The 24,430-nt window shown below is 42.0% G+C and overlaps 1 protein-coding gene across 1 annotated transcript; it reads right to left on the bottom strand.

The window, feature by feature from the left end:
• Nucleotides 1-23,642, bottom strand: LOC139638036 (solute carrier family 46 member 2). Its single transcript, XM_071512058.1, has 7 exons — nucleotides 22,960-23,642; nucleotides 15,958-16,125; nucleotides 14,837-15,049; nucleotides 12,801-12,972; nucleotides 7,457-7,540; nucleotides 4,295-4,451; nucleotides 1-2,325 (listed from the first exon to the last, which is right to left on the bottom strand). The coding sequence occupies exons 1-7, from the start codon at nucleotides 23,431-23,433 to the stop codon at nucleotides 2,268-2,270; spliced, it is 1,326 nt and encodes a 441-aa protein (XP_071368159.1). The 5' UTR covers nucleotides 23,434-23,642; the 3' UTR covers nucleotides 1-2,267.
• Between the last annotated feature and the right edge of the window lie 788 nt (nucleotides 23,643-24,430).

The raw sequence follows: 24,430 nt of genomic DNA, 5'->3' as shown, positions 1-24,430 counted from the left end.
TTTACATGTAGAAACACACTGCCTTGTGAAGAAAGTAAAAAAATGAAAAAAATGTATAAAAAGTGCAATAATATATTACAATACATGTACAAGGGCATTACAGGACATGCTGAGCTGCCAGCACACACACACACACACACACACACACACACACACACAGATCAAACCTGTGATCTTTTCTCTACTTGACTTTTTGTCTGGACTGAATAATTATTAGACACATTATTCAATTATTGTGTATCTGTAACTTTATAGTAACACATTTTCCATTTTTAAATTCTATATTTTTTCCAGACCTTAATTTCTCAAGATTTTGGTTAGTGCATCATGTACAGACAATATACAGTAATTATTCTTAAAAACAAATACAATGGGGTTTATATAAAATGTGTAGTCGTGTGTATTATGGGGATTGAACAATATCGTCCCATAATTTCCCAGACATTTTTTTGTGCAAGTGGAAATACTCAAATTGATTTCCCACACTTCCCCTGACTGTCCTGACCTGCAGGACAGGAGGGAAGCTGTCACTCATCATGTTGGGTGAAAACCTCCAATCTCCAAAATGTAAACATTGCAGCAACTAAAAGACGAACAGCCTTGACCTTAGCTGCAGTACCATGCAGCACTGACTTTATCCAGCCGGTCTGAAAGGGTTTCATCAGCCCAAGAGAAAGGAACATTTCCTCAAACCATAGCAGAACCATGTAATCCCAAAGTTAAAACATGAAAATCAACAAAAAAATGTGTTTTTCACTTGTCAACAACAATATGAAAGGTTTCATTCCAAAATGCCATGTATCTATTTTGATAAAACTTGACTAACTGGAGTTCATCAGTCAGTATGTCAGAAATACAGACGACTCCACCCTCAAAAACAAAGATATTTTGTGAGCAAAGGTCTTCAGATGATTCATAAGCAGCAGTAGATATCAAAGAACAAACGCATCTCATTATGTAACTGAGGTTTCAGTTTGATGAAATAAACACAGAGCAGAAGACACATCCTGAGAGTTTGGTGCTTAAAGGGATATTTCACTTTAACACACATCGTTCTCAGCAGCCTGTGAGGAGCACTTCTGACACGATCTTGTTCTCTACTGTTATTGTTATTGTTATTGTTTTTGTTTTTTTGACTGATGTGGTCGTGGACCGCTCAGTTTACTGTAGCTGCAAACCTAATTTCCCTTAGTGAGAACAATAAAGTTTGAATTGAACAGGAGTATTTACATGGGGGTGAGGCTGCTGAAGACCGACCATGTTAAACCAAATGTGAAATATATCTTTAAAACCAAAATGAATGCCATGAAGCCTCTGTTGTCATAACGGTGTCCATCAAACACACAGTGCTGCTGAAAAAGGTTTAACAGCCTTGTTGTGTGTTCAGCTGGCCAATGAAAACGTCCGGGCAGTGAGTTTGGTCACATGACGTCCGCTCACACGGCAACTGAAGCAACAATTTGCCGGACGTCTTTTCACTTTCACGCAACCGAACGTTTGCTCGTTTGTCGTCACGTAAAAAATGTAAAAGTCCGTCTGCAGCGGGACGTTTTGGGTGACCGTCAGCAGCCAATCACGTCTTAGAATCAGTGTTCACATGGGACATTTGGAATAACTGTTTACTTATTTATTTATTTATTATATGTTGCTTACTGATGCCTTTTTTTTACTTGCTTTTTGCACTATCCCCTTTGCTGCTGTGACACCATAAATTTCCCCGTTGTGGGATTAATAAAGGATTATCTTATCTTATCTTATCTTATCTGTCAAATTCATGTATGTGTGTGTGTTGAAACCAGATGGGTCGTGTTGTTGTTGTGGTCGTGTTCCCAAACCTTCTGAGGCAGTGATGAAGTCCGTTAGCGGATGATGTTCAGCTGCAAATCTTCCAACTAGTTTCAGTGTTTTTGACGGACTGTGTTGCCATATTTTCACGCGCTGCAGTCCGTCAATCCGTGTCATCTATTAAACAATAGTTGTCATCGAAATACATGGGATATTGTCACAAATGCTCTTGTGAACGTTAGTGTTGCTTTGTACCGCAGAGTTGAAGCCAAAGGAACTTCTTCTTCTTCTTCTTCTTCTCTGTATCTGTCTGTATCTTTTCTGATTACAGGAAGCGAAAGTAAAAATCGCCGTTCTTGCTTTCCTCATTTCACATCTCAGTTTCTGTTCCGTCTCGTACCGACGCTCATTCACTGCCGGTGATGATGTCAGAGGTGCGGGATGGGGAGGGGGGTCGGGGGGAGGCGGCGGTCTGATGCCCGTCAGTCTCCCTGGATTCTCTCGTAGCGTTGGCGCTGAGGCAGTCTGCAGCCGACAATACTGGAGAAAGGAACAAGACAGTATTGTTAAAAAGGCAGAGAAAGGGTGTGTGTGTGTGTGTGTGGAGAGCTGTGTGTGTCTGTGTCTGTATGTGTGTGTGTGTGTGTGTGTGTGTGTGTGTGTGTACACTCCAATGAAAGGCTTTACTTCGCTATGACAGAGTACGATCATGAGTAAATGACAAAACAAGAGTATTACACAAACGTGATGTGTGTGTGTGTGTATGGGTGTGTGTGTGTGTGTGTGTGTGTGTGTGTGTGTACACTCCAATGAAAGGCTTTACTTCGCTATGACAGAGTACAATCATGAGTAAATGACAAAACAAGAGTATTACACAAACGTGATGTGTGTGTGTGTGTATGGGTGTGTGTGTGTGTGTGTGTGTGTGTGTGTGGATTAAATCAAGTTTATTTATGGAGCATTTTTAACAAACTGAATCCTTAAGAGCCGGTTATGTTTTTACAGTGATGGAGTTGAAACGCGCCCGCTCTCTTTTTCAGCGGGCGGAGAGATAATGATATTAGATTTGGTTTGGAGCTGCCAGTAGCTGATATTTAATGTCTGACCATATTTGACCAAATTTAATGCCAAAAAAATGACAAAAGATTCAGTGCTTCCCCCAGGATTTTGATTTATATCACTGTCCTCAGGGTGTAAAAGCCTCTGAAGCAGCATCAGAGCATCATGGGACACTAAAACTCTCCACTGAAACCAGACTGAGGAGATTCTGTTAGTGTCAGCAGCTCTTTAAGGCAGAGAGGGACAGACACAGACACAGACACAGAGACAGAGACAGAGACAGACACAGAGACAGACACAGACACAGAGACAGAGACAGACACAGACACAGAGACAGACACAGACACAGACACAGACACAGACACAGAGACAGACACAGACACAGACACAGACACAGAGACAGACACAGAGACAGAGACAGACACAGACACAGAGACAGACACAGACACAGACACAGAGACAGAGACAGACACAGACACAGAGACAGACACAGACACAGAGACAGAGACAGACACAGACACAGACACAGAGACAGACACAGAGACAGAGACAGACACAGAGACAGAGACAGACACAGAGACAGACACAGACACAGAGACAGAGACAGACACAGAGACAGACACAGACACAGAGACAGAGACAGACACAGACACAGACACAGACACAGACAGAGACAGACACAGACACAGAGACAGCAGAAGATGTCAATAAAGTGAAATAACAACAGATGTTCTCGCATATCAACACTTTGTTTACCACTTTAATGATCTCTCTCTTTTTCCTCTTCTACCCTCAAACCTGCTTCTACTCATCCTCTACCTCTCTCTCTCTCTCTCTGTCTCTCTCTTTCCTCTGTCTCTCCTCTTTCTCTCTCTATCTCTCTTTCATTCACTCTCTTGCTCTCTCTCTCCCCTCTCTCTCCGTCTCTCTCCTCTCTCTCCCTCCCTCCCCTCTTTCTCTCTATCTCTGTCTCTCACCTCTTTCTCTCTATCTCTGTCTCTCACCTCTTTCTCTCTATCTCTGTCTCTCTCCCTCCCCCCCTCTCTCTCTGTCTCTCTCTCTCTCTCCTCTCTCCTCTCCCTCTCTAATTGTCTCTCTCTCTCTATCTAACTCTCTCTCTCCCTCTCTCTAACTGTCGAGAGAGAGAGAGAGAGGGCAGAGAGACACCACATACCTGTTCACGGTAGAGAAACCTTACTGCCTTTAAATGAGGACTTAATTTATACAAAACATAAATTAACAATTCTATAAATAAATAAAATGTGCAAAGAAAATCAAATGTCATGTCAGGCTTTCCAGTCTGTTTTTCTGTATCTGAGATCAGACAGAAACCTCCATCAGATCAGAGGTGGACAACTAGACAGGCTGATATCTGATATGTAATAAAAGATCAATATCAGCCTGATATATTGATCTAACCCCAGTGTGTAAACCAATACAGCTGCAGTACCTGATGGGTATGGTTCCCAGAACTGTGATGACGCTGGACAGAGTGAAGATGAAGCCTGGGAACCAGTCCAGGCTGCTCTGGTAGATCTTGGTGTAGGCGGGGGTGTACGCCAAACTGGCAACCTTAAACGCCACCTGCAGGGAGATGAGGGTGATGCCTGGGAGAGAGGGAGAGGGAGAGGGAGATACAGTTCAGAGGTGAAAGACGAGGAGAGAGAGAAACAGAAAGAGAGATGGAGGTGACGATGAGAGGAAGAAGAAAGTAGAGAAGGAGAGATGAATAAAAAAGTGAGATGTGTTGTACAAGATGGAAAGTCAGTTAGTTTTCAAACAAGATCGAGGCACCATCAGCTCTTCCCCAACAATTTAAGTAAAACTTGTACTGTTTCTCTCTGAATACACTGAGAGAAAGTCTTTGGGTTCAGTGTGTTGAACAGCCACAGACGTCCGGTCAGGGACGAGGCATTAAACTTGTTTTGCAGTATGTTTATTAAAGGGTTTCACCACATCAGTCAACACTCTCCACTTGTCGGTTAGTGTTAGGGCTGCAACTAACGACTGTTTTCATTGTCGATTAATCTGTCGATTATTTTCTCGATTAATCGATTAGTTGTTTGGTCTATAAAATGTCAGAAAATGGTGAAAAATGTGGATCAGTGTTTCCCAAAGCCCAAGATGACGTCCTCAAATGTCTTATTTTGTCCACAACCCAAAGATATTCAGTTTACTGTCATAGAGGAGGAAAGAAACCAGAAAATATTCACATTTAAGAAGCTGGAATCAGAGAATTTTGACTTATTTTTCTTAAAAAATTACTCAAACTGATTAATCGATTATCAAAATAGTTGGTGATTAGTTAATAGTTGACAACTAATCGATTAATTGTTGCAGCTCTAGTTAGTGTATGGTTCTATATAAAGGAAAAATAAGCCAAGCTATAAACTGAGCATATTCAGCCAAGAGTAAATAAAATAAGCAAATTTCCACATCTATGCAGTGGCTAAATGAACATTATCTGTATTATCAGTAGTTAAACATTACGCTCTAAACAGATTACTTAAACTACAATACTAAATAAACTGTGAGGAGGAGCATTCTAAACATAAAAACAGATAATTTAACACACATTAATCCAAAAGTTATAGCTGCACGCACACAACAGCAACAAGCAGCTTCTCTCAACTTCTCAAAGTTCCCAGAAACTGACATTCTCAACCCCTCTGCTCTTTGAACACCTGCTGTTAACGAGCATATAGCTGCCTCAGTGAGCTAAGAGTCCCGTTATTTTAAATTATCCAATCTAATTGGCTGTGACTGATAGGCGGTTATGAAGAGTGACAGGTAAGAGGTCCAGTGAATTTCCACATCTGAGAATCTAAGAGCCTTTTCCACATACACACACACTAAATCTTATCAGTCTAAATCAGTGGAGCTGCAACAGAGAACATAGTCTCATGCCCACTAACTGAGATCCTGTAGATTCACTCCTATTTGTCCAGATTAAGCTCCTCTGTCAGGTCTGGTCTCTCCTCCTCCACAGGAAGAGATGAATCCAGACTTGAGAGTGAAATCCAAACTGTCTGTCCAAGCGCTCCGTCCAGAGAAAGCTGGACTCACCAACGTTAGATCTTCTCCTCTCTCGTCTCTTTGGTTTCTTTGGTATAAAGCATCACAGACCGGCCGCTTGGTGAACATGAGCTGCTGTGAGACGTTCACTGACCTCACTGTGCAGGATTTCTGGGTACTGAAGTTCAAATTTCTCAGTCAGTTGCCTCTCGCTGCCTTTTGGGGCCGCCAACATGCGAATTTGCCTGATGAAGCTTTAATTCATGATATTTCCCTTAATTATTAATCATCTATTTTGTTGTTTCCTTATCATACTCCGTACCAGGTTTGATTTGTGTTGAGTTTGTCATTCGATTTCTGTTGCCCAATTCACTTTGTGACAATTTTAGAGGCTCTTTGAGATCTTTGTCTCATTTCCTTGTGTGTGCGTGTGTGTGTGAGTGTGAGTGTATGTGTGGATGTGTGTGTATGCGTGTGAGTGTGTGTGTGTGTGTGTGTGAGTGTATGTGTATCAGGGGGTGGGGGTTTCTGGTGTGTGTGTGTGTGTGTTTGCGTGGCACTGATTCCTCAAACAGACTGTCACACCAAAACAAACACACAGAGGAAAAACCCTGCTAATGTATAACTCCAGTCCTCTCTGGTCATCAATGAAGCAACTTAGTGTGTACGTGTGTGTGTGTGTGTGTGTGTGTGTGTGCGTGTGTGTGTGTGTGTGCATGTGTGTGTGTGTCAGAAAGAGGAAGCATGTGGCTTAACAGGCTCTGTATGATACTGCGTCTTCTTGGCATAAACCAGCCTGACCAGCCGCACCTTCCAGTTTCCATTAGATACCACTGTCTCACAATTGCAGAACATTGCGCACACACACACACACACACACACACACACACACACACACACACACACACACACACACGTACACAAACACACACATAACACAACACAGGATACATGGCTGAAGAAGAAATTTAAACCTTCACCACAAGAGGAAGCTTCGGGGAAAAGCAGGAAAGAAATGCTACTGTGCTGCAGATCCAAAAACAATTTTTTTATTTTTGCTGGTGAACCAAATCCAGAGAATTATTTACAGTTTTTTCAGCCTGTAATGATATCTGCCATGTCGACTTATGATTTCAAATCAAGTGTGAAAATCAAAAAATTACTAACGTTCTAATACTTGCACAGACTCGACTTTGATCCCTACTTAAAGGAAAAGTTTAACACTGTTTCAAACAAACCATTTCTGGGTCCATTTATTTGTTTTTAGTGGTGTATTTTTCTTATTTGTGCGAATAACTGGTCAAATTTAGACAACATGATGCCACACTGAGATGTTTCCAGCAGCTACAATGGAGTTTGCTATCAGAAAATGTTTCAGGATCTAAAACATGAAGGTAAACATCAGGTTTTGGTGTCAGTCCCTCAGAATCAAAGAGATCAATAAAGTTTCATCTTATCTTTTCTTATCTGTGATGCTGGGAGACAAATGAACCAAGTCTGGGAAGGGACTCACGTGGCATCTGCACACACACACCTACACACACACACACACACACACACACACACACACACACACACATACATGCTGCATACTCACCATATGAGGATCCTTGAACCTGCTGTGAGAGCAGAGATCGGATCGTGGGCATCGGGATGAGAGCAAACAGCATGAGGGAGCGAGCTGGGGAGAAATGAACAGCCATTAATTCTCTCTCTCTCTCCCTCCCTCCCTCTCTCTCTCTCTCTCTCTCTCTCTCGCATCTCCCACAAGTAATAATCCATGACATTTTCACATAAGTATCCGTTTTGCTACTCTCTATCTTCTCTGACTATCGCTGATTGATATAACACAACAGTGATCCAACCTATATCCAGTTGATAAAAGCTGAAATCTTATGAAACATTGTTATTTGAATGGCAAATTAATTGTTATTTGAATGATATTTGAATAGCAATTGCTACTTGAGATCCAGGCCCTTTAACCACAGGACAAATATGTGTGAACATCAATAAGGCTTATTGATAATATCTTTTATATACTATATAATGCCCACGCTGCACACCACTTTATGCTCGACATGATCTTAACTCTCAGTTCCTTATTTAGATTCCTGTCTATATTAGTGATGTATGCTGTGTGTCTGTGATCTGTGCGGGCTGAAGATAAGAGCCCGCTAACCTCAGACATCTCCAGGGCTGCCAACTCTCACGCACTGACCGTGAGACACTTTTCACACGCTCTCACGCCACAAGTCCATTTTCTCACACAGTGAAAAACAAAAACTGGTAACGTTGCGACGTTGTGAAAAAAGGAAACTGACAGCAGGACAGACGAAACAGAGCAGCACCGTGCAGCAGAGAGTTATTCAGACCATCTGAATAGAGAGAAATATACACAGATCTATTATATTGTAGTTTATCCCCATGCATGCTGCTCAGAGTAATCTCAGTCAGCGGCTCTTCTGCGTCTCTCCCTCTCCTCTCTCAGGCAGGAGTGAGAGTGAGTTGCTATGGTTACGGGGACGCTCTGTGTCTCTGTCGCTCTGAAACTTTCTCGCGATTCCCAACAATAGGTTTTTAGGTTAGCATGCCTATGCAAAATCATAAATGTAAGCACCGCAATGCTGAAATCTAGTGATATAACCCTGCATCTCATCTAAAACTCATGATGCCAGCTCACTCTCAGTTCCTTATTTAGGCTCCAGTGTGTCAGTCTGCACACATACTTACTACGTATTTAATCTATTTTTACTACGTAATAATTTTCACAAGGCTTTCTTTAGGGTGTTTGACGGTTTGGTTGAGTTAAACCTCAGTGGGCGGAGCCAAAGGACCACAGTTTTTCTGCCTAAGCAACATGACACTGAAGCCCAGTGAGAAAGACAAGAGGTGAGAGAGGAGGAAGCTAATATCATGAAGCCTAGCGCTCTGCTAACTGAAAAATACAATCTATCCATACTAAGTTATCTAGGTTAGATAGTTAGCTAGCTGCTGATCTTCAACATCATGATGCCATGGTTATGAATGAATGAAAAAAAGAAGTAATTTCCTCATCTATTTTTTAGTTCCTTCTTTGCCATTCAAGTTTGCCAGTTAGCTAACTTTAGGATGAGGTTTAACTCGACCAATCAGATTATTTCTGCTGTCCACTCAATCACAGTTCCTCATTTTGGTTCCTATGTTGTATATTCATTGTGTTTATATCTAGATCTATATCTGGACCAAGCTGTTACTGTCAGGCAGGTTACTGGAGATAAGAGTTTTGTTGTAGGACATCTTGACTGTAAACACTGATAACAAGAGTCCAGTCTCACTTCCTCATCCTTACTGCTGCTGACAGCCAACTGACACAAAGTCAACTGACACAAAGTCAACTGACACAACTCAACCGACACAAACTCAACCGACACAGACTCAACTGACACAACTCAACCGACACAAACTCAACCGACACAACTCAACTGACACAGACTCAACTGACACAAACTCAACTGACACAACTCAACTGACACAACTCAACTGACACAAACTCAACCGACACAACTCAACCGACACAACTCAACTGACACAACTCAACTGACACAAACTCAACTGACACAACTCAACCGACACAAACTCAACCGACACAAACTCAACCGACACAGACTCAACCGACACAAACTCAACTGACACAAACTCAACTGACACAACTCAACTGACACAGACTCAACTGACACAAACTCAACTGACACAGACTCAACTGACACAAACTCAACTGACACAAACTCAACTGACACAACTCAACTGACACAACTCAACTGACACAAACTCAACTGACACAACTCAACTGACACAAACTCAACTGACACAAACTCAACTGACACAACTCAACTGACACAAAGTCAACTGACACAACTCAACTGACACAAAGTCAACCGACACAAACTCAACTGACACAAACTCAACCGACACAGACTCAACTGACACAACTCAACCGACACAAACTCAACCGACACAACTCAACTGACACAGACTCAACTGACACAAACTCAACTGACACAACTCAACTGACACAACTCAACTGACACAAACTCAACCGACACAACTCAACCGACACAACTCAACTGACACAACTCAACTGACACAAACTCAACTGACACAACTCAACCGACACAAACTCAACCGACACAAACTCAACCGACACAGACTCAACCGACACAAACTCAACTGACACAAACTCAACTGACACAACTCAACTGACACAGACTCAACTGACACAAACTCAACTGACACAGACTCAACTGACACAAACTCAACTGACACAAACTCAACTGACACAACTCAACTGACACAACTCAACTGACACAAACTCAACTGACACAACTCAACTGACACAAACTCAACTGACACAAAGTCAACTGACACAACTCAACTGACACAAAGTCAACTGACACAACTCAACTGACACAAAGTCAACCGACACAAACTCAACTGACACAAACTCAACTGACAGACTTGTCAGGAATTGAAAAGCTGACTGTCTTCTTCATTCACACGTTTGTGACACTTCACATGGAGCTCGATCTGTGTTCATTTCACTGAACGTTCAGAGCTGTGATGAGCGTCCTGCTCAGTGACACTTTGACACCTGGCTGCCGCTGTGGGGATCGAACCTGGTGTTTCAGTTACAGGACGGACTGTTCACTTTCTTCAGCTGGGTGGACTTTCTTCAATTGCAGGAGACAACATTGTCTGCCAGTTACACCACTAACAACAAAAACAACAACAAAACTATTGTAAAATCACCAGGTTTCTGCAGTGACCTGATGACGACATGTAAAGCCAACTTCAGTTACACTGTGATTTAAGTCACTGTGTTACTTTGCGCTTGGTTCAAACTGACTGTTAAAGTTTAATTTTGTTAAGTTTATTTAGTATATTGTCACCGAGCCGACAGCTATTCTTCCAACCAAGAATAGAATTACGTAAAAAACACAAAACACAACACAAAAGTAAGACGTTGTCCCACTGAGCCACATAAAAAACAAACCAAAAAACCCCCCCAAAAAAACAGAATATCAACACATTGACCACAACGCACACAAAAGAAATATCTTGAAACATGAAAGCAGGATGGGGTCAGACTGTGGTTGTCTGAGCATCATCTCTCAGCAAGATGAAAAGCAGATCAAGTTTAGTACTAAGATCTCTTTGAGAACTGGAACCGGACTGGAGCTGCCAGAAGGTCAACAACAGCAGCACCGAGGGGGTGAAACTGTTCTGAGTGACTCACTTTTCACTTCCTGGAACAAAACAGTGTTGCTAAACATTAGCTCAAACTCTGCATGAATTGTATTTGAAACATTAACAGATTGAACATTATATCAGGAAACATTATATCTCTGATGTCACCAGGCGGTCAGGCACGTCTCGACCTCAGACCAAGCTGAGCCATGATTGGTTCTCCCGCTAATATCGTACCTCAAAATTACAGAACTGACTTCAGACTAGTGACGCACAGATAGATCGGTTGAATATCGGAAATGGACGATTTTTGCATTGTTGACTACAATCGGCTCATCGGCCTCATTAACATACTGTATACTGCGTCACTAATCTGTTCCAAAGACGTTCAAGTTTGAATGGAAGGACAGCCTATCAGCGTGAGGTAACAATGTTATTCGTTTATTGTAATTAAAAAAGGCATTTTTTATTATGTGAAAAAATGTTACAATAAAAGATGTCCCTTAAATCTATGTGTTCATTTGATTTCTATTTATTTAGTTCAATTTCAAAAAGGGCATTTTTGGTTATGTGAAAGTTGTTACAATAAAAGCTGATCCTTAAATCTATATTCATTGCAAAGTATAATGAAGGGCAGAATATAGATTATTTTGGCAGGGCACAAATGGGTCAATAGGAAACAAAATATCGGCAGGCTATCGGTATCGGCCCAAAATTTCCATATCGGTGCATCCCTACTTCAGACTGTTAATCAAATTAGCTTGTTAAGCTGCAGGAGGTCCATGTTTGTTTATTCTTTCTCTTCGGGTTTGATTTACTGACAAAATAGCACATGAATGCGATGATGTTTAGCAGCCGACTTTGAAGTCTCAGATGTCGGACTTTCCTACCAGCACATGAACGCACCATTATGTCACACATTAAAGGTCCATATTCTCCACTCTCCAGAGTTTTATTTTGTGTCTTGAGGTCCATTCAAAGCTGTGTGTGTGGTGTCATGAACCAAAAACACTCTCAATCTATTTTTACACGTTCATTTTCCAGCATCTCTCTGTCACTGTGTCTTTAAAGTCCCACTGAAACGGAAGTTAGAGCGTCTTTAGCTTCTGTACTGTGATGTATTTCCCAGTGAAACGGAATATTTGAGCGGTGTACAGTTACAAGAGGGATTTAAATCAAATCCTTCGCATTTGATTGGACCGCTAAACAGTGGGCGGGGCTTAGAGTTTAGCGCGATACAGAGCTACAGAGAGAAACGGAGCTACAGAGGACTGTTGGCTCCACACACACCAGGTTGAAGAATGATTGATGGGTGGATGTCATGATATTATTGGTTGAAATTGGTTGGTTCATGCTTACGTAAGCACACGGCATATTTTGTTTTACAGGAAGAAAACATGATTGGATTTTGATATAAGAATACAAAGAAATTGATTTTTTAAATTTTTTTTGGCATATATTGTTAAATAGGTGCACAATATGACCGGGGATGTGATCTAAAAGGGTTAAAAATGCATTTTTCATTTCATCTCGACTTTAAGGCTCATTAATATTAACGACCCCTCTGTTCTGATAGGCTAACCGTTTCAAGAGTGAAACGTGAGACACCGCGGCTCGGCAGCTACAGGTAGGGAAAACTCTCCGGTCATAAACGACAACAACCGCTCAACCGCTTTGAAAAAAACACTTTGTTAGTCAACAAATGATCATGTTCTTACCGAGGTAGAACATGTAGGTCGCCGTGACGAAGGCCATGAAGTAGATGCCGGAGGCGAACGACAGCATGCCGATCAGGATGAGCGTGACATCACTGACGCAGCGTGACATCACCATGACGCCGAGGAAGCTGGTGAGGAAAATCACGAAGCCCGCCGCGTTCCCATAACCCACCTGGAGAGGGAGACAGAGAGAGAGAGAGAGAGAAACATACAGTATGTTTTCTTTCCTGTCATGCCAGTAAAGCATACATGAACTGAAGTGAACTGAACTGAAATGGAGACAGACGGAGGGAGAGACAGGAAGAGAGAGAGAGAAGACAGAGAGAGAAACGGAGAGAAAGAAAGTGAGACAGAGAGACAATTAAACAGAAACTGTTGACAAAATGTACTTGTACATGTAATGTAATGTAATGTAAGAAAGTGAGACAGAGAAAATTAAACAGAGAAAATGAGACAGAGAGAAAGTGAGATAGAAAATTAAATAGAAAGTGAGACAGAAAATTAAATGGAGAAAGTGAGAGAGAAAATTAAACAGAAAGTGATGAGACGGACAGAAAGTGAGACCAAAATATTCTGACAGCCAGAACAAAATAAATAAACAAACATACACACATACTAACATATATGACTCTGTGTAGGAGCCATACATGTTTATATTCTGCATAAACTGATGATATTTTCATGGTTCAATGGTTCCACTGTTTCATACTGTACACATGTTGATTTTACAACGCTGTCATTGGTTTATACTATACTGTGTATAGAGTATATTTGCATTTTTGTTTTAATTTTTGACTTTTTTATTGCTTATTTTTATATTCTAGTTGTGTGCTTTTATTTTATTTTTTAGTTTTCCCTGCTATCTTACCTTACCTTACGTTATCTTTATGTAGTATACTTCTCAAATTTTTAATTAGAAAATACTTATCTTACCTTATCTAACCTTACTTTATCTTATCTAATCTTACCTTACACTATCTTACCTTACTTTATCTTATTTTATCTTACCTTATCTTACTTTATCTTACCTTATCTTACTTTATCTTACCTTACCTTACTTTATCTTGTCTTATACCATGGTCTGGTTGAATACTCGATTCTGATTGGCTGCAGGGTGTCCATTAATTCCTGATAATGGACACCTACTAAGTAGTTCCAGTGAAACTGTCTGTTCACTGCCCCTCTGAACTGACTGATACTTTGCATCACATACGGTAAGCGATCATCTCACATCCCATTCACTATTCAACTCGCTACTTCAGGCTGCGGCCGACAGACACATGGCCTATCTCATTTGTTCGTGAAAATCTTGATATTGATTTGGGGACAACGACATGGCTGGATAGCTAGCTAGTCTTGTTGTTAAACATACTGTCAAATTATATTTACTGTTTGTTATTGACTTTGAATGTTGCTAGCATAACGTTAGCTTTCTGGCTCATAGCTGAGCCAAAGGCTTCTATGAGCTGAGCGGACTAGAAATATCTCCAGCTGCCAAGTCCTATCTAAGGTTCGTCCTATTTACTGGAGCAGTGAACAACGTTTCCATTGCATAAGAACCTTATGGGACAGTAATGATTGTTCCAGGTATTAGTCAAACCCTCAGGTGTTACCAGGGAAACTGAGTTATGGCTTGTGAAAAACTTTAGATTTTGATTACAAAACGCATGAAAATATAAATTAATGGTCTTAACTTTTTATTCTTTGGCAAGTGACCATGGTATAAGTGGGATAATGCCCTTCGAGGTGTCCATTATCAGGAATTAATGGCCTCCCCGTCGTCCATTAATTCCTGATAATGGACACCTTGTCGGGCATTATCCCTTACTTATCTTACCTTACTTTATATTTTCTAACCACATCTTACCTTACTTGATTCTACCTAATGTTACTTTATCTTTTACTTTACCTTACTTTACTTTATCTTATCTTGTCTTATCTTCTCTTTCATACATCAATACAGATACAAATCAACCCATCAGCACATACATACGTACACACAAACACACAAACAAACAAAGAGAACAGAAAGTCACCTGCGTGGCATTCCAGTTGAGCGGCTCCTTCATCTGGAAGGTGACCAGTATCTCCATGGCTCCGCCCACCGCCACGTCGTACAGGACGCCCCCGGCGAACAGCAGGGCCAGGTTCACCTTGTTACTCCGGCCGGGGGGCGGAGCAGCTGGGACGTCACCGGTGCCGTTACCCATCAGGCCGCAGCTCTCCTCTTGGTCTGGTACTTGTTTCACCTTTAATAATGTAGGAGGACACTGGGATTACATGGGTTGAAATTATACCACAGGAAATCATTATAGAAATTAGGGCTGGGCGATAATTCAATATTATCGTTTATCGTCTTTCAGCGGAATCATATCGTGATGATATGAAGATATTTTGATATCGTGACACATTTCTGCTGTCTGAATTGATGATGACAAGCAAATTTTACTTAAAAACTCTGATAAAATGAGGCATGGTAGGAATATTATTTGAACATTTCAGTTTTGTTTGACACCACACCTAACATCACCATTCGGTTCAATGAGATGAACATTAATTTGATTATTTAACGTTATTTTGCATACATGAACCATATCGTGATATATATTGATATCGAGAAAAATCCTTATGATTATCATGATATTGATATATCGCCCAGCCCTAGTAGAAATACCACAGGAGATTAAAAAACATACCATAAAGCACAATAAGGTCCCTATAAAGTTAGTGTTTAGTACCATAGACACACTATAATTCCCTATAGGAATATTATAGGAATGTTTTGTTAATGTCAAGAGGTAATAACTGATACCACACACACACACACACACACACACACACACTGTGTCAGTGGTGAGTTTATCCACTGTATGTTATTTTTCATCTCCTATGGTATCACTATAATATTCCCATAATATTTCTATAGTGACTTTAGTGTGTCTGTAGTATTCAGTAGTGAGTTTATAATGATCTTATTGCACTTAATGCTATTTATGGAATTACTTATATTCCTATAGGAGCTTGCTGTGATATTTGTACAGCATCCTTCTAAAACTGATTATATGATTACAGACTCCAACATCCAACACACACACACACACACACAGACAGCTGCACAGGACACACACAGCACTATATACAGAACACACACACTCACCTGCAGCAGAAGTACGGAGTAGACCAGGCAGACGAGGTACAGCAGTGTGCTCACGCTGACCAGGACGGTCCCCTGTCCGATGCTGCTGTACAGCCGGAACAGGTGACCGGACACCAGGCTGCCCACCAGGCCGGCCGTCCCGTACAGCAGCTCCACCCGCATCATCACCTGAGAGACCACCCGGTTACTCAAACTACTCTACTAGACTCAGTACATGATATGGGGTTCAGGATGCAACACAACCCACGATAGGATGTAATAAATAAAAGTTCAAAGTCTGTGCAGAATTCTGTTTATTTCTGAGACACAAATCTTTCTGGCGATGCCATTGGCTCGCTGGAATGTAAACAACAATTTAAAAATGATAATATAATTTGGATGGAGAGCTTGTGAAACTGTGATGGTCAAGCGTCTCATTAGTGATTACTACAGCAGAATAAAATATAGCCTAGCTGATTCATTTTTCTGCCCCACCATACATATTGTCAAATTTTTAAATTACATTTGTCCCATCCCTGTCTATTTCTGATTACTCAAAAGTGGACCTAATCTTATTATGCAGGTTTCAGAAAGACAAATTTAAGACTTTTTAATGACTTTTTAATGCTCCCTTGAATTGAATTTAAGACTAATTTAAAGAAAACTGCCAAAACCAAACTATTTCTGATTGAATATCGTGCGCAGAGAAACCTGTCATGACATGGTGAAACAATAAGACCTCAAAGAACTGGATTTTAATACTTTTTAAGGCCTTAAATTTAGATAATGCATGTCAAGACTTCTGATTATACTCCTAGGAGAAGTGTGGCACACAAAGAACAAAAATCTTGGTGTTCATGGTCAAGTCTCCTAATTTAACAGAAAACGGCTATGATTCAAGACAGAGGTTGAGTTTTTTTAAGTGTTTCTTTTTTAGTTTTTCTTATGCAAGTAGTGCTATTTCTTCACTAATTACATCCCTATAGACCGCGGTAAAGATAGCATGATATTTGATATTCGTTTGACATTCAAATTCAAACAGAGGATTTCACAAGTCCAACCGGGGCTAAATTGTCAGCGAGAGCTTAAAGATTGTTTTAAACCCTTTTCCAGATTTGTGAATCTTTTTATCTATTTGTGAAAACAGAGTAAAGGCTGATTTCACTGTTTTTTCTCTATACACACCACAAAAGACGAGGTTTAGATCACAAAATACTTTACTTAGACTGGTCCAACCTGGACAAGATTATTATTGAAAGCCTTTAGTCTATGTATAACACTATTTTATATTTGTGAAACATTTAATGTATTTGTGCTATACACCACAAAGACAAGGTTTAGACCACAAGACAAGGTTTAGACCACAAGCTACTGTACTTTGATTTTTTTACACTAACATTACCCCCAAAACTTGGCGGTTGCATCCTCTCTGAGTTTAATTCAGTTACATCTACTGTTAGAAAACAAACAGTTGATGTCCAATGTTATTTTCATTATTTCACTTGATGTAATACAGTCAAAGTAGTCGAAATACTTGAGAGCACTATGAGAAAGTAAACTTTTCTACCATTTTTTTTTGTCAACTATTTTAGCTACAGGTGTTTGAGAGCACTTAGCTCTCAAACTTAGCTTAAAATAACCGTTGAACCGTTGGGATTTAACGGTCACGTTTATGGATAATTCAAACTCAGCCAGATATTTTGCTATACTGGCTGATGAGAACAAAACCAAAGTATTTTTTTTATCTGGTAACTTTCCGAATATAAAACCCAGCTGAAATATTGTTTGTTTAATCCCTAGCCGAGCCAAAATGTGGTTAGCCTAAAAATATGTTTTCTCTGGCGGTACTTTTCACCTCCATTTCACGCCAGGGGAGAACATAACAACATCAGATTTTTGTGGGCTGTTTTCCTACCGCTGGCTTTTCACACAGTAAAACTTAAAAAAAAAAAATAATAATAAATATAGCCGCATGCGGCAATGACGGGGTCCAAGCATCTGGTGACCTCTAGGGTACATGCGTGTTGTTGGCACCAAATGTTGCACATGTCCTCAGAGTTGATACCTGCACAACTGCACCAACTTTGGTTGAGATAGCACAAGGCGTTCGTGAGTTATGGGTCATTTTGTCACATATGTGCCACGCCCTACAATTGATTGGCCTATAGCGGCCAAACGATATGGAGTACAGGAAATCTTTTCATGACTTTTAATCAGGGGAGGCCAGAGATCATGCATAACAAATTTGGAGATGATTGCCTCAACGGTCTAGGAGGAGTTTGCAAAAATAGGTTTTTGAGAATATTCAAAATGGCGGAAAATCAAATATGGCGGGAATGGGCGGAGCCTATCCAAATGATGCGGCTTTACCCAAGGAATACAGGAACAAAAGAAGTTTGTTTCTATGATGTATAGTTACTGAGTTATGGGCATTTCAAATCTGAAACGTTGCTGTAGCGCCCCCTATGGGTGACATGACAGGACATTCGGGCTGGTATCTCAGAGTAGACATGTGCACATGTGTACCAAATTTGGTGCAGGTAGCACAATGCACTCATGAGTTACGGCAGTTTCTGTGAAATAGACCCCGCCCACAACGTTTGATGAAACTTTGGAAGCTAATTAAATCAGAACGGTAGGGAATCTCAAACCGATTTCCATAACTTTTAATCATGGGGATCCAGAGGTGATGCACACCAAATTTGGAGATGATTGCCTCAACGGTCTAGGAGGAGTTGGCAAAAATAGGTTTTTGAGAAAATTCAAAATGGCGGAAAATCTAGTCAGACGGAAATGGGCGTGGCCTATCTGGATAGATGCATGGGGATCCAGGGAATCCAGGAGAAGTGGAATTTTGATTCTGTGACTCACGGTTCAGGAGTTATGGACCAAAACGTGCAGGGGGCTGTTATAGCGCCACCATCAGGTGGATTGGTGTCATTTTTGTTGCCTGAGTAGTGGGTGACATTTCCAACCTATGTGGAAAGTTTGGGTGCTGTGGGGCTTATGGTTTCTGAGGTGCAGACACTTTTAAGGCACAGGAAGAAAAATAATAATAAATATAGCCGCATGCGGCAATGACGGGGTCCAAGCATCTGGTGACCTCTAGGGTACATGCGTGTTATAGACACCAAATTTTGCACATGGCCCCAGAGTTGATACCTGCATGACTGCACCAACTTTGGTTGAGATAGCACAAGGCGTTCATGAGTTATGGCTCATTTTGTCACCTATGTGCCACGCCCCACAATTGATTGGCCTATAGCGGCCAAACGATATGGAGTACAGGAAATCTTTTCATGACTTTTAATCATGGGCCTCCAGAGATCATGCATACCAAATTTGGAGATGATTGCCTCAACTGTCTAGGAGGAGTTAGCAAAAATAGGTTTTTGAGAAAATTCAAAATGGCGGAAAATCAAATATGGCGGGAATGGGCGGGGCCTATCACAATGATGCGGCGTTACCCAAGGAATACAGGAACAAAAGAATTTTGTTTCTATGATGTATAGTTACTGAGTTATGGGCATTTCAAATTTAAAACGTTGCTGTAGCGCCCCCTATGGGTGACATGACAGGACATTCGGGCTGGTATCTCAGAGTAGACATCTGCACATGTGTACCAAATTTGGTGCAGGTAGCATAATGCACTCATGAGTTACGGCAGTTTCTGTGAAATAGACCCCGCCCACAACGTTTGATTAAACTTTGGAAGCTAATTAAATCAGAACGGTAGGGAATATCAAACCGATTTCCATAACTTTTAATCATGGGGATCCAGAGGTGATGCACACCAAATTTGGAGATGATTGCCTCAACGGTCTAGGAGGAGTTGGCAAAAATAGGTTTTTGATAAAATTCAAAATGGCGGAAAATCTAGTCAGACGGAAATGGGCGTGGCCTATCTGGATAGATGCATGGGGATCCAGGGAATCCAGGAGAAGTGGAATTTTGATTCTGTGAGTCACGGTTCAGGAGTTATGGACCAAAACGTGCAGGGGGCTGTTATAGCGCCACCATCAGGTGGATTGGTGTCATTTTTGTTGCCTGAGTAGTGGGTGACATTTCCAACCTATGTGGAAAGTTTGGGTGCTGTGGGGCTTATGGTTTCTGGGGTGCAGATACTTTTAGGGCACGAGAAGAAAAATAATAATAATCGGAACAATTACAATAGGGTTCCCCGCACTACGTGCTTGGACCCCTAATAATCGGAACAATTACAATAGGGTTCCTCGCACTACGTGCTTGGACCCCTAATAATAATCGGAACAATTACAATAGGGTTCCTCGCACTACGTGCTTGGACCCCTAAAAATATAGCCGCATGCGGCAATGACGGGGTCCAAGCATCTGGTGACCTCTAGGGTACATGCGTGTTATAGACACCAAATTTTGCACATGGCCCCAGAGTTGATACCTGCATGACTGCACCAACTTTGGTTGAGATAGCACAAGGCGTTCATGAGTTATGGCTCATTTTGTCACCTATGTGCCACGCCCCACAATTGATTGGCCTATAGCGGCCAAACGATATGGAGTACAGGAAATCTTTTCATGACTTTTAATCATGGGCCTCCAGAGATCATGCATACCAAATTTGGAGATGATTGCCTCAACTGTCTAGGAGGAGTTAGCAAAAATAGGTTTTTGAGAAAATTCAAAATGGCGGAAAATCAAATATGGCGGGAATGGGCGGGGCCTATCACAATGATGCGGCGTTACCCAAGGAATACAGGAACAAAAGAATTTTGTTTCTATGATGTATAGTTACTGAGTTATGGGCATTTCAAATTTAAAACGTTGCTGTAGCGCCCCCTATGGGTGACATGACAGGACATTCGGGCTGGTATCTCAGAGTAGACATCTGCACATGTGTACCAAATTTGGTGCAGGTAGCATAATGCACTCATGAGTTACGGCAGTTTCTGTGAAATAGACCCCGCCCACAACGTTTGATTAAACTTTGGAAGCTAATTAAATCAGAACGGTAGGGAATATCAAACCGATTTCCATAACTTTTAATCATGGGGATCCAGAGGTGATGCACACCAAATTTGGAGATGATTGCCTCAACGGTCTAGGAGGAGTTGGCAAAAATAGGTTTTTGATAAAATTCAAAATGGCGGAAAATCTAGTCAGACGGAAATGGGCGTGGCCTATCTGGATAGATGCATGGGGATCCAGGGAATCCAGGAGAAGTGGAATTTTGATTCTGTGAGTCACGGTTCAGGAGTTATGGACCAAAACGTGCAGGGGGCTGTTATAGCGCCACCATCAGGTGGATTGGTGTCATTTTTGTTGCCTGAGTAGTGGGTGACATTTCCAACCTATGTGGAAAGTTTGGGTGCTGTGGGGCTTATGGTTTCTGGGGTGCAGATACTTTTAGGGCACGAGAAGAAAAATAATAATAATCGGAACAATTACAATAGGGTTCCCCGCACTACGTGCTTGGACCCCTAATAATCGGAACAATTACAATAGGGTTCCTCGCACTACGTGCTTGGACCCCTAATAATAATCGGAACAATTACAATAGGGTTCCTCGCACTACGTGCTTGGACCCCTAAAAATATAGCCGCATGCGGCAATGACGGGGTCCAAGCATCTGGTGACCTCTAGGGTAAATGCGTGTTATAGACACCAAATTTTGCACATGGCCCCAGAGTTGATACCTGCACAAGTGCACCAACTTTGGTTAAGATAGCACAAGGCGTTCATGAGTTATGGCTCATTTTGTCACATATGTGCCACGCCCCACAAATGATTGGCCTATAGCGGCCAAACGATATGGAGTACAGGAAATCTTTTCATAACTTTTAATCAGGGGAGGCCAGAGATCATGCATACCAAATTTGGAGATGATTGCCTCAACGGTCTAGGAGGAGTTTGCAAAAATAGGTTTTTCAGAAAAATCAAAATGGCGGAAAATCTAATATGGCGGGACTGGGCGGGGCCTATCACAATGATGCGGCTTTACCCAAGGAATACAGGAACAAAAGAAATTTGTTTCTATGATGTATAGTTACTGAGTTATGGGCATTTAAAATCTGAAACGTTGCTGTAGCGCCCCCTATGGGTGACATGACAGGACATTCGGGCTGGTATCTCAGAGTAGACATCTGCACATGTCTACCAAATTTGGTGCAGGTAGCATAATGCACTCATGAGTTACGGCAGTTTCTGTGAAATAGACCCCGCCCACAACGTTTGATTAAACTTTGGAAGCTAATTAAATCAGAACGGTAGGGAATATCAAACCGATTTCCATAACTTTTAATCATGGGGATCCAGAGGTGATGCAAACCAAATTTGGAGATGATTGCCTCAACGGTCTAGGAGGAGTTCGCAAAAATAGGTTTTTGAGAAAATTCAAAATGGCGGAAAATCTAGTCAGACGGAAATGGGCGTGGCCTATCTGCATAGATGCATGGGGATCCAGGGAATCCAGGAGAAGTGGAATTTTGATTCTGTGACTCACGGTTCAGGAGTTATGGACCAAAACGTGCAGGGGGCTGTTATAGCGCCACCATCAGGTGGATTGGTGTCATTTTTGTTGCCTGAGTAGTGGGTGACATTTCCAACCTATGTGGAAAGTTTGGGTGCTGTGGGGCATATGGTTTCTGAGGTGCAGATACTTTTAGGGCACGAGAAGAAAAATAATAATAATCGGAACAATTACAATAGGGTTCCTCGCACTTATGTGCTTGGACCCCTAATAATCGGAACAATTACAATAGGGTTCCTCGCACTTATGTGCTTGGACCCCTAATAATAATCGGAACAATTACAATAGGGTTCCTCGCACTTATGTGCTTGGACCCCTAATTATACGTAGCCTATTTCACGGGATTTCAAAGATTGAAAATAGATTCAAAGATTGAAATAACGCTTAAACCACAAGCGTCCGTTGATCCTACAAGTGAGTTATCAGGCTATAATTATCTACATATTTATCATTTATTAAGTGCATTTCCCCCCGAAACCACCTGGACTACCTAACGTTACCGACCCGACACCCCTCACCTTGGACCGGTCCTTCGCCGTGGAGCCGAGCGACACCAGCGCCATCACCCCGGCCCAGTAGGAGCAGAACCCGCCGGCCAGTCCGTGCAGAGCCGCCCCGGCCCACATCGCCCGCAGCGGGCCGCGGAGGACGATCACCAGCAGCAGCGTCAGCCTGGAGAGCAGGTAGCCGATCTGGGGCGAGACGATGGGGGCTTTCCTCCAGCCGCGGTCCCCTAACCTGGCCAGGAGCAGCGCGGGCAGGATCGGCGTCAGCTTGGCTATGAGGTTATAGGTCATGTAGAAGTCCGACATGGCTTTCTGCCGGCTGTCCTCCGTGGAGATGCCGGTGCCCGGGTCCGTGGCGTTGGCGCACCGGTCCTTCACCACCATCTGCAGCGCGGTGTCGAAGAGAGCGCTGGCCAGCTGCTGGAGGACAATCACCGGCTCTATCCGCCGAAACACCGCGGACACCGTGTCACACAGGTTTGACATGACCGCGACTTGATAAACAGAGGTTTAGGGAATAATAATACGCCTCCACTAACTCTGTGCTTCCTTATATTAATAGGTCTTCTGCAGTCTGATAGTAAAAAAATAGACTTAGAAGGGAGAGGTTGAAGGAGTTAAAACCAGTATGAAGGCAAGTTCAAACTTTTAAATCAACGACGCAATGGCTACACTCCCCTCTCTCTCTCTCTCTCTCTCTCTCTCTGTGTGTGGTGTGTGTGTGTGTGTGTGTGTGTGTGTGTGTGAGAGAGAGAGAGAGAGAGAGAAATCTTGTTAAACCTCCCTGTCCGACCCGCCCAGTTCCTCCTCCTACAGTAGCTCACAGAAGCCCGGCATAATGAAACTGTGTGTGTGTGTGTGTGTGTGTGTGTGTGTGTGAGAGAGAGAGAGAGAGAGAGAGGGAGAGGGAGGGAACCATCCATCCTGACTCATCTCCTCAAATTCTACGATGACAGAACTGGTACAGATCGGCAGTTTTACACTTTTAGATAAGGAGCACCAGATAGATACATTAGACAACAAACCTCTACTGATAAAGTGTTTTTTCTTTTACCCAGAAGCCACCAGGGTTTTGTGGTCTTTCTGCACTGTACAGATAACCACAGTGGGTTGTAGGTGAGTTTGCAGGGGCTTACAAGACAAACAGTGCAGAAACAAACAGGGAAATAAAGGGAAAGTGAAACCTCTGATCAGAATAGTCAAATACTTTCTCCCAGTGTGTTAACTTTTACTGTATAAGGTATCAGTGAATTTGAACTAAACATACTGTACATTTTGCTTGAGACCCCCTTTAAGGCACTAAAGGAACCTGCAGGGTTGGTTTAACATCAGGACATTAAAGGTATTAAAGTATTCCTAATTTTGCTTGAGGACCCCCTGGAAGCTTTCCGAGCATCACTGGGGGGTCCCCGCACCCCACGTTGAGACCCACTGTCCTAGGTTACGATTACCTCTTTAATTTTCATGCAGGGTAAACAAACAA

This window comes from Centroberyx affinis, unplaced genomic scaffold (genome assembly GCF_046629955.1).
Source record: "Centroberyx affinis isolate AG114_WGS23_722 - 3 ecotype Tasmania unplaced genomic scaffold, CSIRO-AGI_Caff_v1 ptg006056l_1, whole genome shotgun sequence".
In the NCBI taxonomy this organism is placed as follows: Eukaryota; Metazoa; Chordata; class Actinopteri; order Beryciformes; family Berycidae; genus Centroberyx; species Centroberyx affinis.
The sequence above is the reverse complement of the archived record's forward strand: the minus strand, read 5'-3'. Positions and strand labels throughout refer to the sequence as shown.